Source organism: Drosophila rhopaloa, unplaced genomic scaffold (assembly GCF_018152115.1).
Source record: "Drosophila rhopaloa isolate 14029-0021.01 unplaced genomic scaffold, ASM1815211v1 contig_203, whole genome shotgun sequence".
NCBI lineage: Eukaryota > Metazoa > Arthropoda > Insecta > Diptera > Drosophilidae > Drosophila > Drosophila rhopaloa.
Window position 1 is genome coordinate 98,153 of NW_025335088.1, and position 18,859 is coordinate 117,011.

Sequence of the window (18,859 nt, forward strand, 5' to 3'; positions counted from 1 at the left end):
TAGGGTCGGAAACGCTTCCTTCTACCTGTTACATACTTTTGCACGAATACAATATACCCTTTTACTCTACAAGTAACGGGTATAATTAGAGTAAGAAATTACTAATATAAACGATAAAATAAAAAATTAAAAGCCAACGTGTCAGAGCGCAAGATGCGAAAATTAATTAAAATGAGCACAGCTCGACAGCAACAACAAGACGAACGTCGACTTTCGTCAATAAAAAATAACGCTTACTTCTGTATACGATCTGATGAGTCAACCGCACCAACCAAAACTGCAGCATTGCAAGTAAACACTGCGAGAGCGCGCTCGCTCTCCCATACTTTACTATGCCCAAGCAACACAGCACCGAATGAGCCGTGGAGTGCCCAATGCCCGTCCCCCGACCCCTACGACCTTACCAACAATATAACAACAACTACCAGCACAATGCCCGTATTTACAACTGTGGCTTCGACACTAACAACAACCAACATAACAACATCCACTGCAGTTACTCAGCGCCCGGCATCGGTAGTTCTTTTTTTTTCGCGCGGAGTCCCACGGCCCACTTACCCGAGGGGCGCAGCCGTGTATCGTACGGCACGATTCGCGAGAAGATAGACGCGAGATAAGAAAATATATGTAAAAGTCTGGGTAAAGTAATAAATAGTAAGATAAATTTTGTGCCAATTAAGCAAGTATTAATCGTTTTAGGAGCGCCGTAAAGCAAAAAGAAGAAAGTTTTTTTGTACTGATCCAATACGACCATATTAGTGAAATAAATAAAGTTTTAGTCAAATAAAGATCATCGAATTCTTTTGACCACCTTTTATCCAAGCACTCCTCCAAGGCTTTATTAACCATGGACGAAATGTGGTTTGAAAATTTTAGTTTAGGGTCCAAGAGAACGCCAAGATCGTTTATCCAAAGAGCTGCCGCTTAATGTGTAAGTCGCGTATATCGGATTGACCCGAAAAAAAGTCATCAGCTAAATTCAGTAAATTATTCTCGGCACCAGTTTTGAAAATTATCCAGATCAGATTGTCCCAAAAAACTAGCCTCCTCTTTTCTTCTTTGCTATCAGAATACAAGAGGCTTACTTAGTAAGCTGACTAAATTGTATTCGGATAGTTTTTCTTTCCCATATAATATTATGGTATGTACAGAGACCTGGTTAAGGCCGGATATTCTTAGCTCCGAAATTCTCCCGGGTAAGTACACAATTTATAGGCTTGATCGTCAGTCCAGACGGGGAGGTGGAGTCCTGATTGCTGTCGACTCCACCTTTTCGTCTGAATTACTAACTTTCGAAGAATTTTATGACATCGAATTCCTAGGTATAAAATTATCGTTTCAATGTAGTTTTGTATATATTACTTGTTCATATATCCCACCATCATCTGAGTTCCCTATTTACGCAAATCACCTTTCCGTTATTCAGTCCATTTCCAAAAAACTGTCAGATCGAGATCAGTTAATAGTATTGGGTGATTTTAATATACCTAGTCCGACATGGTCCCCTGACGAAAACTATAACATTTTACTTCCTTTAGCGCAGCATGACTTTATTGACGGCTTACTTGACATTGCGCTATCCCAAGTGAACCATGTTAACAACTCATTATATTGTTATACCCTTGCAGAGGATATTATAATTTTGGTCAGAAGTTTGTAACGCAGTGAAGGAGACATCTCCGACCCTATAAAGTATATATATTCTTGATCAGGATCGCCTCCTGAGTTGATATAGCCATGCCCGTCTGTCTGTTTCTACGCGAACTAGTCTCTCAGTTTTAAAGATATCGAATTGAAACTTTGCACACACCCTTCGTTCCTTTGCACGCAGTACATAAGTCGGAACGGCCGGGATCGGCCGACTATATCCTATAGCTGTCATATAACTGAACGATCGGAAATGCCATAACTTTGGTGTTTGTAAAGTTAGGAAGTTGAGATTTTCTATAGATTTTATTTTTAGCCAATCAATCCGACTTACCAAATTTTATAAGGATCGGCCGACTATATCCTATAGCTGCCATATAACTGAACGATTGAAAATGCCATAACTTTGGTGTTTTTAAAGTTAGGAAGTTGGGGTTTTTTATGAGTATTAAGAATGCATCTTATGAATAATTTTGAAGAATATATAGGGTATATCAACTTCGGCTCCGCCCGAAGTTAGCTTTCCTTTCTTGTTTTTAGTAAAAAAATGTTCAAACAAGAAAGGAAAGCTAGCTTCGGGCGGAGCCGAAGTTGAAATACCCTTGCAGAATATTCTGCAAATTATATTCTCCAAAATTATTTATATGATGCATTCTTAATACTCATAAAAAATCCCACCTTCCTAACTTTAAAATCACCAAAGTTATGGCATTTCCAATCGTTCAGTTATATGGCAGCTACAGGATATAGTCGGCCGATCCATATGAAATTTGGTAGGTCGGATTAATTGGCCAAAAATAATACCCATAGGAAATCCTAACTTTCTAACTTTTCAAACACCAAAGTTATTTCATTTCCGATCAATCAGTTATATGGCAGCTATAAGATATAGTCGGCCGATCCTTATGAAATTTGTTAGGTCGGATTAATTGGCCAAATATAATACCCATAGAGAGTCCCAACTTCCTAACTTTGCAAACACCAAAGTTATGGCATTTCCGATCAATCAGTTATATAGCAGCTATAGGATATAGTCGGCCGATCCTTATGAAATTTGGTACGTGGAATTGATTGGCCAAATATAAAACCCATAGAGAGTCCCAACTTCCTAACTTAACAAACATCAGAGTTATGGCATTTCCGATCAATCAGTTATATGGCAGCTATAGGATATAGTCGGCCGATCCCGGCCGTTCCGACTTATATACTGCGTGCAAAGGAAAGAAGGGTGTGTGCAAAGTTTCAATTCGATATCTTTAAAACTGAGAGACTAGTTCGCATAGAAACAGACAGACGGACAGACAGAGGGACAGACGGACAGACGGACATGGCTATATCAACTCAGGAGGTGATCCTGATCAAGAATATATATACTTTATAGGGTCGGAGATGTCTCCTTCACTGCGTTGCACACTTTTGACCAAAATTATAATACCCTCTGCAAGGGTATAAAAATTTGACTTCAAGGATTGTACACTTTTGACCAAAATTATAATACCCTCTGCAAGGGTATAAAAATTTGACTTCAAGGATTGTAGCGAAAGACAGCATTTTCTGCTGTGATTCTTCCAGATTAAACAAATTTATAACTATTGGTAAAGCTAGATTAAATACTCACCATCAGCTCTTAAATAGTCATTTAAAATTTGAAATAATGGAAAAGAATCCCATGTGTCAGGAGCCTGCTCTGATAAGACTCTGTCCATATCAACCGCAAAGAGGGACCAGAATATCTCCGCGTGTTCAACCAGCAAATCGCTAAACCACGCAAAAGCCTAAATGAAATAAAAGTTTAATTATTATTGATTAATAAAAAACGTTGTTAAAATTTTTGAACTAAAAAAAGGTCAGGCAAAGTTTCAAACTACAACATTTAAAAATAATAAAATTTTAGGATTGGTTCACTGACAATTCTATACTGAGTTCGTATTAGAATTAGTTTTGTACAGGAAGATTAGGAATGTAAATATGTTCTTGAACGTCATCACAAAAATGTTAACCGAGTTTAGCAGAAATGCAATAAGTTATTTCAGCTTCCGTTTTGCCCACAAAACAAGATATCCAAAATACACTTTTTTTTTTTTTTTTTATTATAAGTAAAAATTATATAAACATAAAAAGGTATTTACAAGAAAAGGGCATGACCTTATCTTACAAAGTTTTAAAGAATAGGTGTCATTTCCAGAACCTAATTGACAAACGATTTGTGCAACATCTTGGAAAACGAAGAAAATATTATCTATTTATTAAAATATACAAAAAAATCATGCCAAATATAATGTTATTTTATTTGTATGCCTTTCTATTTAAATATGGTGCAATGTTAAAATAATTTGTTCCTTACGGCCACAAAAGCATATTACATATAGAAAGAAGGATTTACGACCCACTGAAGTTCTTATTTACATATGTATATTCTTCGCCTGCCCGAAATTGTTTGCACGAAATTTCTTTTGTCTGTTCGGCCATTTACAAATTAAGGAATTTAGGCATTTATCTTTCACATCCGAAATAGAAAATATTTTTTGAAAACAAATGGTTTTTATTCGGATTAGGTTGGTATTTTAATTAGTTATGCCCCGGTCTTCATTTTAGTATGAAGTTTTTATTTTACATATAATTAATTGTTTAAGAATTACGAAAACAATTACTAAAACGAGTTGTCTATACATAAATATGTTCATATTTTTAATAGAAACAGAGATGTAACTCATGGAACTTTTATCTTTAATTTGACATTAATCAAGGCCAAGTATTCCGAATTTAAACCAATTCAATGGGGTGGTAACGCAACACTGTAGTGTTGATCAGTTTGCATGACTCGCGCTGAACCAACGAAATACCAGCGATCCTGCTACGATCAAGCTCTTTCAAAGTTTGTGGGAAATAAAGAATCTACCCCATATCCATTGAGCTTATCGAGGCAACCAGATGGCTCATGGTTACACAAGTGCAAGTCCTTTGCACTGGGCACTAATGAGCCTACGAAAGAAACATGTTCTTTAGGCGGCAACAACTTGCGTTTGCGCTCAAACAGCTGACCGTGCACAATTTGATTTTAATAAAGCATACTCTGCAATTTAAAACATTGTCAAACCAGAGCACACCAAAAAAGAAAATACCCTGTAAACCAAATCATATTTTCCATATATATAATATATAAAGTAAAATTGAACTCTTTACCATCGCCCGTTATAAAGTAGGATTCGCCTCAAAAATACTCCCAGTATGCCAAAATCGCTTAATTACCATTTACATACTCCGACAGTTTTAAATTAATAGATTTCATTTTAATTTTTGTGCATCATTTTGGGAATTTTTCTATTCCCTCCACTTTAAAACCTCAATCAGTAATTGATGTGTCGTGATTTTTGGATAACATTTTCAACCTTAAGGTATTTTTGTAAGTTTTGAAGTCGGATTGTATAATTATTAAACAGATTTTAAAAAGGTAAGGGACATTATTTCGGTTCTCAGACTAGAATAGACCCAAATATTTTCAAAGCAGCTGTACAGTAGTGGCAATTAGAAAATTGTGATTTGACTAGTTTAAATTTTTACAGAAGCTTTTATACCATCGATAACCATAAAAACTTGGTACAAGGGTGACCTCTGTCAGGCCCAAGGAGGCTAGGATGCAAAGATTTGATTCTAAACGCATTTTAGACACCATTCCTGAAACTTCTTGCTCTTCTTAAAAGCTCTAAAGAAAATTTGAAGGACAGTTTAGAGGATAATGTTATTCTTTTATTTGGATTTGATTAAATTCATAATGGCGTACGTGATGCAAATACACCTGATTCCATCTCTGGCCTTTCTATGACCCCTGACTTCATTGGTCAAACAGATGCTGATCAGTTGCGCTCTAATCTGGTGATCTTTATTGCAAGATTACTATTAAACAATTTAAATCAGAGACTTGGACTCTTACCCAAAAATATTCGCGGTTTTATCTGATGAAGAATTTGAAGACGCTCTTCCTAGTGAGTCTATGCACACTCTGGATTCCCCATCAAAGCCCACTACTGGTCATCAGCCATCTAAGATTTCTAAGATAAATTCTGATGTTCCCCTCCAAATATATTGAAGCCTGGACCGCGCCTTCCATCCTTTACAATAAAGGGTGTTACTGATCTTATCAAGGCAGCTGGACCTTCTACACTTAGGGCGTGTCCCTCTGATGGCGAAACTTACTCCTCGATCTGGTGCCAGCTTGTGACGCTCCAGAGCGCACAATATAATTAAATAAATCGGAGAAGGTGAGCCTTACGCTTGGGTGTGAGCAACCTCTCTGGGAGTTAAAAGTGGAGTCTTTTTTTTGGATAGGGTCTAGTACCCCGTCCAAATACATTGTAGTTAGCTTACCTTCCCCTTCCTCCCTTTACGTAATCCCAGAAAGACCGACCGTCATCAGTGACAGACGATCTTGGGGATTCCACCACCCACTCCCGACTTCGAGGGAAGAAGCCGCCATCAGTGGCAGCCGACCCCAATCTCGAGCCATCACTCGGTTCACCGAGTCGATCACCCGCTCCTGTCCCAGTCGGCTCGCCGAGCTAACCTTCGCAGACCCGCAGTGGGGTGCGACTCGTCTCGTACACTAGAACCCCTAAGTGGCCTCCAAACTTTCGCTCATAACATGGAAGACCTAAGTGGCCTCCAAACCCCTCTCGCATAACCTGGAAGACCTAAGTGGCCTCCAAGCTTTCTCTCATCACCTGGAAGACCTAAGTGGCCTCCAAACCCCTCTCGCATAACCTGGAAGACCTTAGTGGCCTCCAAGCTAATCACTGGCAAACATCGAGATAGAGCACTACTTTAACATGAATTCAATTGACGTTATGCTTATTAATGAATTTCAGCAGTAGTTTACATTTTAATATATCTACTGCCCTCCATCGTTTTCTTGGTCTGCTTAGGACTTTTGACCAGTGGATTTCCCAACCGATTCATCATAGCAGGATTGCGGTTGCATCCACTCGTCCCCGAGAGGTGTTGAGCTTCTAGATCAAGTAATGTCTTCTAGTCTGTAAGTCTTAGCTACGGACTGCAATTGATTTGGCTATTTACTGTTAACCAAGGGTGCGATCACTTCGGCGACGCTGGAAGCGTATACGTCACCATAAGATTTGACAGTTTTTAAAATTCTATTGAGAAAAGCGCATTGAGATGCTGTGGCAGACTTTTTCCTTCGCCAACTTAGTGCTATAGATCTTGATGCTGATAGATGCTTTGAACTATGGAAATACACTCGTGGAATTAAGCGTCAGTCGCTTTAAAAGCTTCCCATGTTTCGATCAAATTTATGAAATAGCTAACGAAAATGCTGACTCATTGGAAGAACAATTCAAGCCTTTCGACTTAGGTCCAGCGACGTATGCTCCAAAAAGAGAAGCGGATTGGGTCGATAAGCTGGACACGACTCAAAATTTTTTTTGGAGCATGTGCTTTCAACTCAGCATCAGCCCTATTTTCTTTGTCGATCGTCTCAGTCGGCCAACCTTCCGGTGCTAAAGTCGGATCCACGGATCATTATCCTCTTTTGTCATGACAAGACCCATCGCCAGTCCTCCAGCTGGTTTACCTCGAGAATTTCGTTTACCCGAAACGCCACAAGCTGCCTATACTTCCTCTAATCAAAAATGCCTCGATGTCAAGGATGTGTTGGCGCCAGCGTTTCCCTCTAATTCATTCGTCCTAAAATATGGGGTCATCCTACTGACACCCAGTTCGCCAAATTTGCTGGAACACAATTTTGGGGTACACCAAATAAAATGAGATGAGTTCCAACAGATCGTATTTGTTATCTCCATATACGTGCTTAGAAACTCTCGCTTTGTTGGGGGACGTTTCCCTTGAATAGTTCGTCCGAACTTGCGTATTAAGAGTCTATAAATACCTGGTGAAACATTTTTGCAATGCTGATGAAGCTGCCTAGTACAGCAGCTGCGAGTGAAGCAGCCGCTCGGTCGACTTTTAATAAGTGCCAAGAACAGCTCTTCTTCTCCTGTACTCATATGGTTCTGCGCATGGACTTCAATGTAGCATGCTTCGTAGATCTAAGATCTACTCCAGTAAGGAATATGGAAAAGCAGACACGCCCTGGCCGCTATGTGTTTGCATGACGAATATAGCCCGTCCCAGAGCGCTGCTCTGTAGAATCCAGTAAAAAAACCTTAAGCGCTGCCAATAACATTACTACGAGAAATTAATAGCTAGCATTTAAATTTCCTGTGGGTTACAATTCCAAGTAAGGTTTAGGTTAGTTAAAAGAAAGCTAGGCTTAACACGCACCTATGTTTTCAGAAATTAAGGACGCGTGATCGTTAACTTCAATATATCGATCGACACTATCGATATAAAATCAAATGCACTTAGAGTTAGAAATGTCACGTCGAACTAGTAAGTAGCAGTATTTGTATATTTTTTTGGATGATCACATTTTTAATTTTGGAGCCCCAGTAAAACAAAATTTGCGGTGCGAAATGTGAAAAAAACCAATTGGAATCGGACTATTAGAAAGTTACATTTTTTTTATTTCACTAAAATAAAAGTTTTAATTACGTCAGTTGTAAAGTTGTGTTTTTGATTCATACTTTGATGTGTAATAAAAAAGTTTTTATTACGCAAAATAAATTTCTAAGCGTGACCACTCGCAGAAAATGTCGCATTGAGAACTGCTAATTTGATATAAAAATTGAGAAAAAATATATTTCTAAACGTAACCAAAGATAATGACCTGAAAAATTTATAAATACTTTTTGGAGAATGCAAGTAGCCTTATTTTCTTATTTTAAAAAATAATAAAATACTGTCTTTGCTTTGAAATAAAAGTTTATAGTTTCACCTAAAATCTTTCTTGAAAACATCCATGTCTGTATTTTTTATAGGGCAGCTTCAAAAAAAAAAAACCCTTTCACAAATTTTCATGGGAAAAAATTAACAAAGGAAGTAATGAAAGCCGAGGGGTCTTAGCCAGAGCTCGCAAATAACTGTCGACCGTTTCTCGTTGTCTGCAAATAAGTGTCTTCTCCTGACCCTTTACGAAAAGACTCAGAGAGCAACCGATTTATGGGTTATTGAATAAGCTCGCTCGCGTTCAGAGCGAAACCGTTTATTTCTATTCTGTTTGGTTCTGGTTGGTCCAAGACCGTTTTGTCGTATTTAGTTAAGGGGTTATCCGGGTCTTGACACTTCAAAAAATTCATTTTTTTCAAACTTTTTTATATAATAGTACAAAGTTTCAGGAATGTTGTCTAAAAATTTCAAGTCGATCGAAGCAAAACTGTAGGAATGGGAGAAATTTAAAACCCAGCGCGTCGAACGTCACAACAAGCCATTCGGGCTCTGGCGTCGGGCAGATGCGGCACTTTAAACGCGTTTTTCTTAAAACCACTTTTTTGAAGTCGGTAGTAACGATTTCTCAAAGACTATTGCACCGATCAACTTCTGCTTTTGCACACTTCTTTTAAACATAATTCTCTTGTCCTTAACGGAGGGATTTTTTTAATTTTTAATTACAACTCATTTTATAAGCCAAAATATGGCCAAAATTTACGTAAAAAATTACACTTTTTATGAAAAGCGCTACAAAAATTCAACTTTTAACTTTAAAAAAAAATGGCTCGTAGAGGACAAGCGAGACACATTCACTATCAGAATAATTTTGGTTTTTTGATTTCAGATAAAAATTGGCGGAGATATTTTGCCTACCGCAAAGACACAATTTTTTATGAGGTCAAGTTCAAGCCTGCCTCAACGGCTCAATTTTAAAAATTTTTGGTTCAAATTTTTACACAATGTTGGTCAAACCATAAACATTAATGTACAATAAATTAAATTTGTGAAATTGTCGTAAGACCTTTAAAAAAAATTCACGAAAATAGGCTTTTTTTCGTGTTTCAAGACCCGGATAACCCCTTAAGCAAAAGGTCTTTCCCGTTTTTTTCGTTAAGCGTCTGTTTTTGCAGATATATGGAATATGGAATCAAAATGGAACTTGTTAACAAAAATATTTGAAAATAAATTTAAAATTCTGTATTAAACAAATTATATTATTTCTTTTTTACAACAACAAAAGTAAATGTGAAGACCGTTTGCACTGAGTTTTTCGGTCAATCGGTCTTTTGCTCTCATTTTGCGACCGTTTCTCATTCCGCTCTTTACGCACTGCTCATTAAAAGAGCGATATACAAAGATCTCAGCGAAAAGCGCTCAACAGAAAACATAAATGAAGACAGCAAGAGTCTCTTGCTCAGAGCGAAAGCGAGAGAGTATGAACTTTTTCGGTTGTGCTCGCAACGAGAGCGCAGGAAGAAAAACGGTCAACAGTTATTTACGAGCTATGGTCCTAGGTCATCAATCAACGGGTAGTTAGCAAGTGCCCTAGATGTTAAATGTTTGAAGGGGTTAATTTAGGCACTTGCCTAAATACACCAAACAATGATCCCTGGCTTACTTTTTTCGGGCCAAGTCGCCACTTTAATTGAAAAATTGTTTCTTAAACATTAATGTTAAGAAAGATTTAATTTAAAACAAAACCTTTTTATCTTGGTATAAAGGCTAAAACAAAGAGAGACATTTCTAAAATTTTCCTTTTACGAGTAGTCATTTTATTGTAGCAGCGTTAGCATTTTTACTAAATGTCAAAATTTGTTATTTTTACAACCCTAAAATTCGTTGACTTCACCTTTAATTTTTTTGGTTATGGTTAAAGATTATTGGACAGGAACACTAGGCGATTCGATACAAGCATGTCCGTCTGCCCAAAACCCAAATGCTTACTCGGCACTATTCCTTTTACTGCTATAAAACGAATTTAACTTAACATCTAATAGCACCGGAAGCCGCGTAGGTGTTAACCAGAATGAAAATACTTTAGAAAAATAGGTTTAGCACTAAAATACTAGCTTGCAAGGAAAACCCAAACAGACACAAAAACAGGCTTATGTCAGACTATCCTATTGTTGCTGATCAATCATGATACTTTTACTTTTTGCATCTTTTTGGAAACATAAAATTACCCTTGTAAGGTGTATGCATATTGAAACGGGTGGTGGAATGAACCTTGCTCTTCTGAGAAAATAATACAAAACCTTTTAAAACAGGTAAGTTATACCGAGAAATTATTTGATAAATTTTTGAGTATTTCATTCAGTATTTTTAAGGATAAATGGCTGAACGATGTTATTTAATTTGTAGGCGCCTTTGTGCCTGCAATCTCACAATAAGCCGAATAGGTAATAGGTAAATAAAATCGAAGGTGCAGAATTAATAATAAATTCCAAATTTCCTGATGCGGGTTAATTGTCATATCTAATTTGTATTCAACTTATGCTAATCAACGATACATGCCGTTGGTACTGGCGGGGTATAAACCGCATGTGTCGGCATGCAGTAACGAAATGACGGTCCATCAGTTGACGCCGCAGTAGCCAGTTCAGATGTGCTAATGAGTCCAGTATTGGCAGTAAAATCAACATCGCTTTCATTGTGGCCTCCTGGTACATCATCATCTTCCTTACTTATTTTATTTTTATCCATTTTATCATGTCTGCGCAGCTAAATAAATCGGGCATAGTGTGTTAAATGGTTGTAAGTACGATTTGTATTCATTTACAAAAAAAACAATTACAGATATATAGTATCACATTCACACTTTTCTCCAACTTTCAAACAATTGGAACCTATTAGAACACGAAAGGAAGCAAAAATATCGGCAAGCCGAAGTTTATATACCCTTGCAACTTTTACAAAAAAAAAATAAATATTTTTTTTTTCAATTTCGATGCTAAAAAAAATGAAGCAAGGTCGATTTCTATTTCTCTTTTCCCGATTGTTCCTATGGCATAATAAAGTCGTCTGTTTTTTATAAAACTAAAATTGTATTTCTGAAATAAGTAAAAAATACTATAACTCGGAGTATATGTATATATGTGAAGGAACAACGAATTTATAATTTTATAGTAGTAGGCCGATCCGGCCCGTTGCAACTTTTGTACTACCTGATAGACTTTGCAACGTTTCATCCAAATAGCTTTAAAACTGAGTGACTAGTTTGGATAGAAACAGACAGACGGACGAAAATGGCTAGATCGACTCGCCTAGTGATGCTGATCAAAAAAAAATATATAGTATAATGTACTTTACAGGGTCGGAAATGTGCCCATCATTGCGTGGAAAACTTTTGACTAAAATTATTATACGCTCTGCAAAGGTATAAAAAGCCAAAATGTAAATTTGATTTTGTTAAAATAAAATAAATACGACAATTAATGTAAAACAAGAAATGAAGCAAACTTCGGCAAGCCGAAATTTATATACACTTTCAGCTATTACTAAACATATTACTAAAAACAATTAAGCTATGTCAATTTTGCGCTGCATTTTGCCATCGTTTCTATGTCCGATTTTGACAAAACTAAAAGCGTAATTCTGATATAGTAAGTAATTACTATATCTCAAAGCAATATTTTGATGAATAGAAAAACAGCAAAATACAATTTTTCATTATACCCTTGCAGAGGCTATTATAATTTCAGTCAAAAGTTTGCAACGCAGTGAAGGAAACATATCCGACCCTATAAGGTATTCTTGATCAGCATCACCAGGAGAGTCGATCTAGCCATGCCCGCCTGTCCGTCCGTCTGTCAGTCTGTCCGTTTGTCCGTATCTACGCAAACTAGTCCCTCAGTTTTAAAGCTATCTGCTTGAAACTTTCCCCAAAAGTTGTCTTTCTATTGCAGGTAGTATATAAGTCGGAACGAGCCGGATCGGTCGACTATATCATATAGCTCCCATAGGAGCAATCAGAAAAAAATGATAACTTTGTTGTTTTTAATTATTTTTTTTTGTTCTTTGGGATTATTCAAATATTATTGAGATACGGTTTTAATTAAATTAAAATCGGACAACAATATCATATAGCTGCCATAGAAACGATGGCAAAATGCAGCGCAAAATCGACATAGCTTCATTGTTTTTAGTAATATAGGCATATAAATCGAAATGTGGTCGATTTGTAATAACGGCAAGTGTATATAAACTTCGGCTTGCCGAAGTTTGCTTCCTTTCTTGTTATACAGTGAAGGAGACATCTCCGCCCCTATAAAGTATATATATTCTTGATCAGGATCACGTCCTGAGTTGATATAAGCATGACCGTCTGTCCGTCTGCCTGTATGTCCGTCTGTCTTTCCGTCTGTTTCTATGCGAACTAGTCTCTCAGTTTTAAAAATATCGAATTGAAATGCACACACCCTTCGTTCCTGTGCGCGCAGTATATGTATAAGTCGAAACGGCCGACATCGGCCGACTATACCCTATAGTCGCCATATAACTGAACGATGGAAAATGCCATAACTTTAGTGTTTTTATACCCGTTACTCGTAGAGTAAAAGGGTATATTGTATTTGTGCAAAAGTATGTAACAGCTAGAAGGAAGCGTTTCCGACCCTATAAAGTATATATATTCTTGATCAGGGTCACTAGCCGAGTCGATATAGCCATGTCCGTCTGTCCGTCTGTCTGTCCGTCCGTCCGTATGAACGCTGAGATCTCGGAAACTATAAAAGCTAGAAGATTGGCATGCATGCAGATTCTAGGAGTTCCTACGCAGCGCAAGTTTGTTTCAAAAAGGTGCCACGCCCCCTTTATCGCCCACAATCGCTTATATACGATTTTAAAAATTTAAATATTTCGGAAAAGTAAAAATGCAGTTTTATTGTGTTTATCAATACCTATCGAAATGTAGAAGAAATTTTTCAAATCGGACCATTCGTTAAAAAGTTATGCGTGATCAAAGTTTCTATCTCTATCTCCCTCGCACTCCCTTTACCTGAGTAACGGGTATCTGATAGTCGGGGCACCCGACTATAGCGTTCTCTCTTGTTTAAGTTAGGAAGTTGGGATTTTTTATGAGTATTAAGAATGCATCATATGAATAATTTTGGAGAAAATAATTTACAGAATATTCTGGAAGGGTATATCAACTTCGGCTCCGCCCTAAGTTAGCTTTCCTTTCTTTGCGATTGCTCCTATGGGAGCTATATGATATAGTCGTCTGACCCGGCTCGTTCCGACTTATATACTACCTGCAATAGAAAGAAAATTTTTGGAAAAGTTTCAAGCAGATAGCATTAAAATTGAGGGACTAGTTTTCGTAGAAACGGACAGACGGACGGACGGACAGACGGACATGGCAAGATCGACTCTCCTGATGATGCTGATCAAGAATATATACACTGTATAGGGTCGGAAATGTCTCCTTCAATGCGTTTGCAAACTTTTGAATGAAATTATAATATACTCTCTGCAAGGGAATAATAAATTTTAATTTTATAAAATTCAAAGTACTGTATCATATAACACCTATGGGAACAATTGAAATATTAATTGAATCTGTTGTGTTTGCCCGATCAAAACGTGTGATCGAAAGGTATTGTTCTAACCATGAGGGGTACATACCAAGACTTTATTTCAGGAGACTGGTTCAAGAGAAATAGCGATAAAAGTGATATTAAAAATGTAAAAAGTTTGAACTGTTGGGCCGGATACCATACTTTTTCATTGCGTTTTTGATCTAAATATGCTTTGAATACTTCGGTTAAATGTTTTTAAATGGAATATTTGCCACGCTACTATATTTAAGAGTTCGAGTTGGAAACCGGGTTTAAAAAACTCGCTAGTGAAGCGTGCTAACAGCTCGAACATTTCTCTAAGTAAATATGAAAATAATTTTCAGACTTTATATTTACTAGTCCTCCAATAAATTTTATGTTAATAGTGATAAATAATTATTTATCATTAAATTTAGAGTTCAAAACCAGACAGAGATAATAAAGTCGTGACGAAAAGTTGAGCCTTCAGCATAAAAAATTTCGAACGAACTTTTTGTGACGAAAAAACATTAAAAGAAACTACGTTTTTATATATAGGGTCGGAAATGTCTCCTTTACTGCGTCGGAAACTTTTGATTGAAAGTACAGATCTCGATAAATATTTTGTAACCGTGCCGAACTAATCCTTACCCCTTTCGGCTCGCACCTCGGACCCGGGGTCAATCACAAGATTGTGTGTCAAATTATTTTATTTTTTAAGTGTTTGAAAATTTTTTTTGTTGGTTTATACATTACACTGAATTATATATTTTATATAGATTTTTTTTTTCAAATGTAATACTTTTTAATGACTAAACTTTTAACAAAAGTGTTTCAAGCTAAGCTTAAGCAAGATATTGTTTATTACAACGTTATTTTCTAAAAGTTTTTATTGATGTTTAAAAGTGTCCCAACCAACAGACAATTTAATGCACAAATATTCTTATCTCTTTTTTGTTTTATTAATTTACATTTTAAAGCTCTCCCCTATAGTGTCCCAAATCTTTCGTACGGACATTGGCTCCATAGTTCCCATCATTAATCTGGGATTACCAAAGCATGTTTTCGCTTCCTGTTTCAGTTTTAATTCATTAAAACTACTGAAATTATTGATCAAGAGGCTCGGCAATTCCCATCATCAACCTTGTACTCCCGATGCATGTTTTCGTTTCCTGTGTTACGAAAACATATATTAAATGTTCATAAATTATAGATAATTTCAGCCGATAAGATATGATCGAATTTTTAGTTTAGTCAACTTGGTGCAATGTGAAAAATGTCGGTTAGAGAACTGTACCGGATGGAGGAATGACTAATTATTGAATTAAAAAATGGAGGGACTTAATGGAAAAAAATAGACAACATTTTTGTTTAGTTTGAAGAAAATATTGTAAGATTTAATGCTTAATTATTTAAAAAGAGTTACAATTACAAAATAAAATAATAAATCGAATTGCATAATAATAATATAAACAAAGACATATTAAAATACTGGGAGACTTAATTTTAACCCTTCGTCTTATATATTTCCTGTGTATATGGTCTTGTTGAATTTTTAAATAGAATTTGTACAATGTCTTATTTGTAGAAACACCACAATCATACCGTATTTTGATATCTACAGATATAAGGAAAAGGTGCAAAATTTCTTGTCGCAAACGCCACAAACAACAATCATTTAGCCATTTACAAATATATAATAATATAATACATTTTATATTAATCATTATTATAACACACAATAAAATACATTATACACACAAGCAACAAACGGTTTATGACAATATAAAATCACAAAACAAAAGTAAGCATATGGAGTTAAATAAAATACATCATGAAAAGCAAGCCGTAAAACAAATACAAAAATTACTTCGAATTTATTTATTCAATATTCTCACCTCGACTACCCATATACCGTAACTTAAAAAGTAGAATTAAAGTTCTGAATATCATTATAATAAACAATAGGTTGGTTATAATCACATACATTATCATTACACATTACATACATTTATGTACATATCTATCTATACATACGTACTTAAATTTTATTCTGTAAAAAAGCATGGGCAAACGAATAATTCTTATAATAAATATATTTACTTACTTCTCCATAATGTTCCTCATTTTGTTGCAACAAATCAACACAAAGTTCTGCTAAGTGTATTAAATCCTCTAGTTTTTTTGGGGCTGGAACAATAACTTCACCTCGCAAATCCTCTGTGGACGAGTAAACCATTTTTAAATTGCTAATTAATTTTATTTTTTATATATTTTAAGTATTACAAATTTGCTGTGAACGCGCTTAATAGATAATCTTCTATAATAATCAGTTTTTTTTAATAACAAGAAAGAAAGCAAACTTGGACAAGCCGAAATTTATATACCCTTGCAGTTTTTAAATCGACTAAATTTCGATTTCTATGACCATATTACTAAAAACCATGAGACTATGTCGATTTTGGGCTGCATTTTGCCATCGTCTCTTTGGCAGCTATATGATATTGTTGTTAGATTTTAATTTAATTAAAAGCGTAATTTCATATTATTTAAATATTACCATATCTTAAAAAACAATAAAAAAAAATTAAAAACAAAGTTATAATTTTTTTGAATAGAAAGAAAACTTTTGGGAAATTTTCAAGCAGATAGCTTTAAAACTTTAAAACGTCATTTTTTTCAAATTGCTGACTTGTCCGCAAAGAAAATAACATACGTAAAGGCAATATGCTACAAAAACGTGTCGGAAAGTACACACAGCTTATTGAAATGTTAATATGTTATAACACATAATATATATATTTTTTCAGCTACGGCGATATATATAGACTTCGGCTTGCCAACATTTTATAAAATGGTTAGGTTCATACAGTTGTAAGTCCAATAGATTTTATATCATTCGAAATCATTTTCGAATCAATTTTTTTGAGAAAAAGTTAATTGAATTAATAAGGCATTTTCGTGTATGGTTCCCAAGGTGTAAGGTTCGGTCTTCGGTAAGTTCTCACTTGAGGCGATTGGAACTAAGAAAAAAAATGTGCAAAATCTAATAGATGAACTGTTGGTAAAAGCTCATTGAAATCACAAATCAATTTGGTCAGGAAAAATTGCAGTGAAAGTAGAAAAGGGTTATATTAGAAAACTAAAGTTGGGAAGCCCGGTTTAGATATCTTTTTTTATATCCTTTCTGAGTATTATAATTTTAGTACAAGTTTTGGAACACAGAAAAAAGTAATCTATAAAGTAAATTATTCTTGATAAGCATCACCAGGAGAGTAGTTTTAGCTATTTTATTTAAACGTATATTTTTAAGGTCAAATACATATTTATTCTTACCTTCAATTTTAGCCTTATTAGAAAGACGAGTGTAATTTACAAGCGCTGCTGTCTCTAAGCTTTTTTTAATCATTTGACGAACTTCCTCAGGTGGAACCGGTGTAACAATGTCTTTCATTAAAACCCTCTCTAGCAAAGACAATGTCGCTTTAAGTGCACCCTCTGGGCGACCGAAGGGAAAACAATATCTAAAATTTGTTATTTGAAACTCCAGTAACTGACGAAGACGTTCCTTAATTTCAGAAAATTTCTCTTTCTCTTCATGCGTTATGCTGCCTACCCCATCAGGCCTGTAAAATTTATTGTTATTCATTTCTTAAAGCTTATCACTATAAATAAATTATACCGATTTCCGTGAACATGACTCGCGCAAAACGCGAAAGAATAGTGTATTAGAGTTGGGTCTATCATGTGTTGTTTTTCAGCGCGATCTAGTAAATCAGAAAGGTAACATAAATGTCGGTAACATCCTCGTACACCGTAACGGGCGCAATATTCGTCCAGCACGAACACTTGACCAGGACTAAACCAGCCCTGAAAATAAAATAAAAAAATTAAAAATTTTACCAACAAAATATTCATTTTGATATAAAAACTATATTAGTTTTAGGATAAGGGTTAAAAATTGAAATTGTTGGTGGTAAGTAGATAAATTTGAGTTTATTTACACAGAAGAGAGATCACGGCTTTATACCCTTGACGATGGAAATATAATTTTATTCAGAAGTTTGAAACGCAATGAAGAAATTATTTCCGACTCTATAGAGTAAATAAATTCTTGATCAGCTAGACGAGTTGACATGGCTATGGTCCGTTGGTTTCTATACGGTTTAAAAGCTAATCCCTTAAAACTGTTTTTATGGCGCTGTTTTTCCCTAATAAGATAGTGCTTATTATTTCGGATCCAACCCTGTATGTAGTGCACGCTGTTATAGAAATTTAACAAATAAGTTTTATCATTTGATTTATTAGTCAAGATCATACAAATTAATTATTATCCCTTAATTTAACAAAATAAAAATTTATGTTTTAAACGATTTCCCGAATAAAGTGATGACGTGCAATACAATTGCAGAATCTGAAGCTCCGCATCCAATTTCGATAACCAATCGAGTTAATACCATCAATGTTTCTCAGACTTCTAGGATACTTGTCCCCCATTCAAAGAAAAACGTATTCAGGGTATGATCTACATAATCTTGTAGTACCTGTCCGCAGCGCCGATAGTTTTCCAAGAATATTTTGGAGACGACGTAGAACGCATCCTGGCTATCTCGAGGTAGTTGTTCCAGTACTCTGACTGCAAGAAACGATGCACAGCTTGTTCCATTGGTAACAGTTCAGAGTTGGAAGTGCGTAGGAGAGTCACTGCGATCTTCTCTCTATACGATTCATTAAAAGTTACGATAATCAGGGGCTACCCATATATGGCGAAACATATGTCCGCCGAAAATAAATAAACTTGTGCATTTGAAAACGAAGAAAGATATGAAAGACGT

The 18,859-nt window shown here is 35.6% G+C and overlaps 1 protein-coding gene across 6 annotated transcripts in view; it reads right to left on the reverse strand.

Annotated features, from left to right (window-relative positions):
* Positions 1-18,859, reverse strand: part of LOC108053732 (calcium-dependent secretion activator) — a 210,273-nt gene that overhangs the window by 32,631 nt on the left and 158,783 nt on the right. For 4 of the 6 annotated variants that reach the window (XR_006417674.1, XM_044460648.1, XM_044460649.1 and 1 more), the window contains 5 exons: positions 17,707-17,894; positions 17,361-17,650; positions 16,132-16,244; positions 11,002-11,208; positions 3,266-3,422 (listed from right to left, as the gene is read on the reverse strand). Coding sequence is in view for 5 of the 6 variants with exons in the window: in XM_044460648.1 (XP_044316583.1) it covers positions 3,266-3,422; positions 11,002-11,208; positions 16,132-16,244; positions 17,361-17,650; positions 17,707-17,894 (955 nt within the window). In the remaining variant the exon portion in view is untranslated. The remainder of the gene's footprint in view (positions 1-3,265; positions 3,423-11,001; positions 11,209-16,131; positions 16,245-17,360; positions 17,651-17,706; positions 17,895-18,859) is intronic. The other 2 variants (XM_044460652.1, XM_044460651.1) reach the window with 1 other exon arrangement.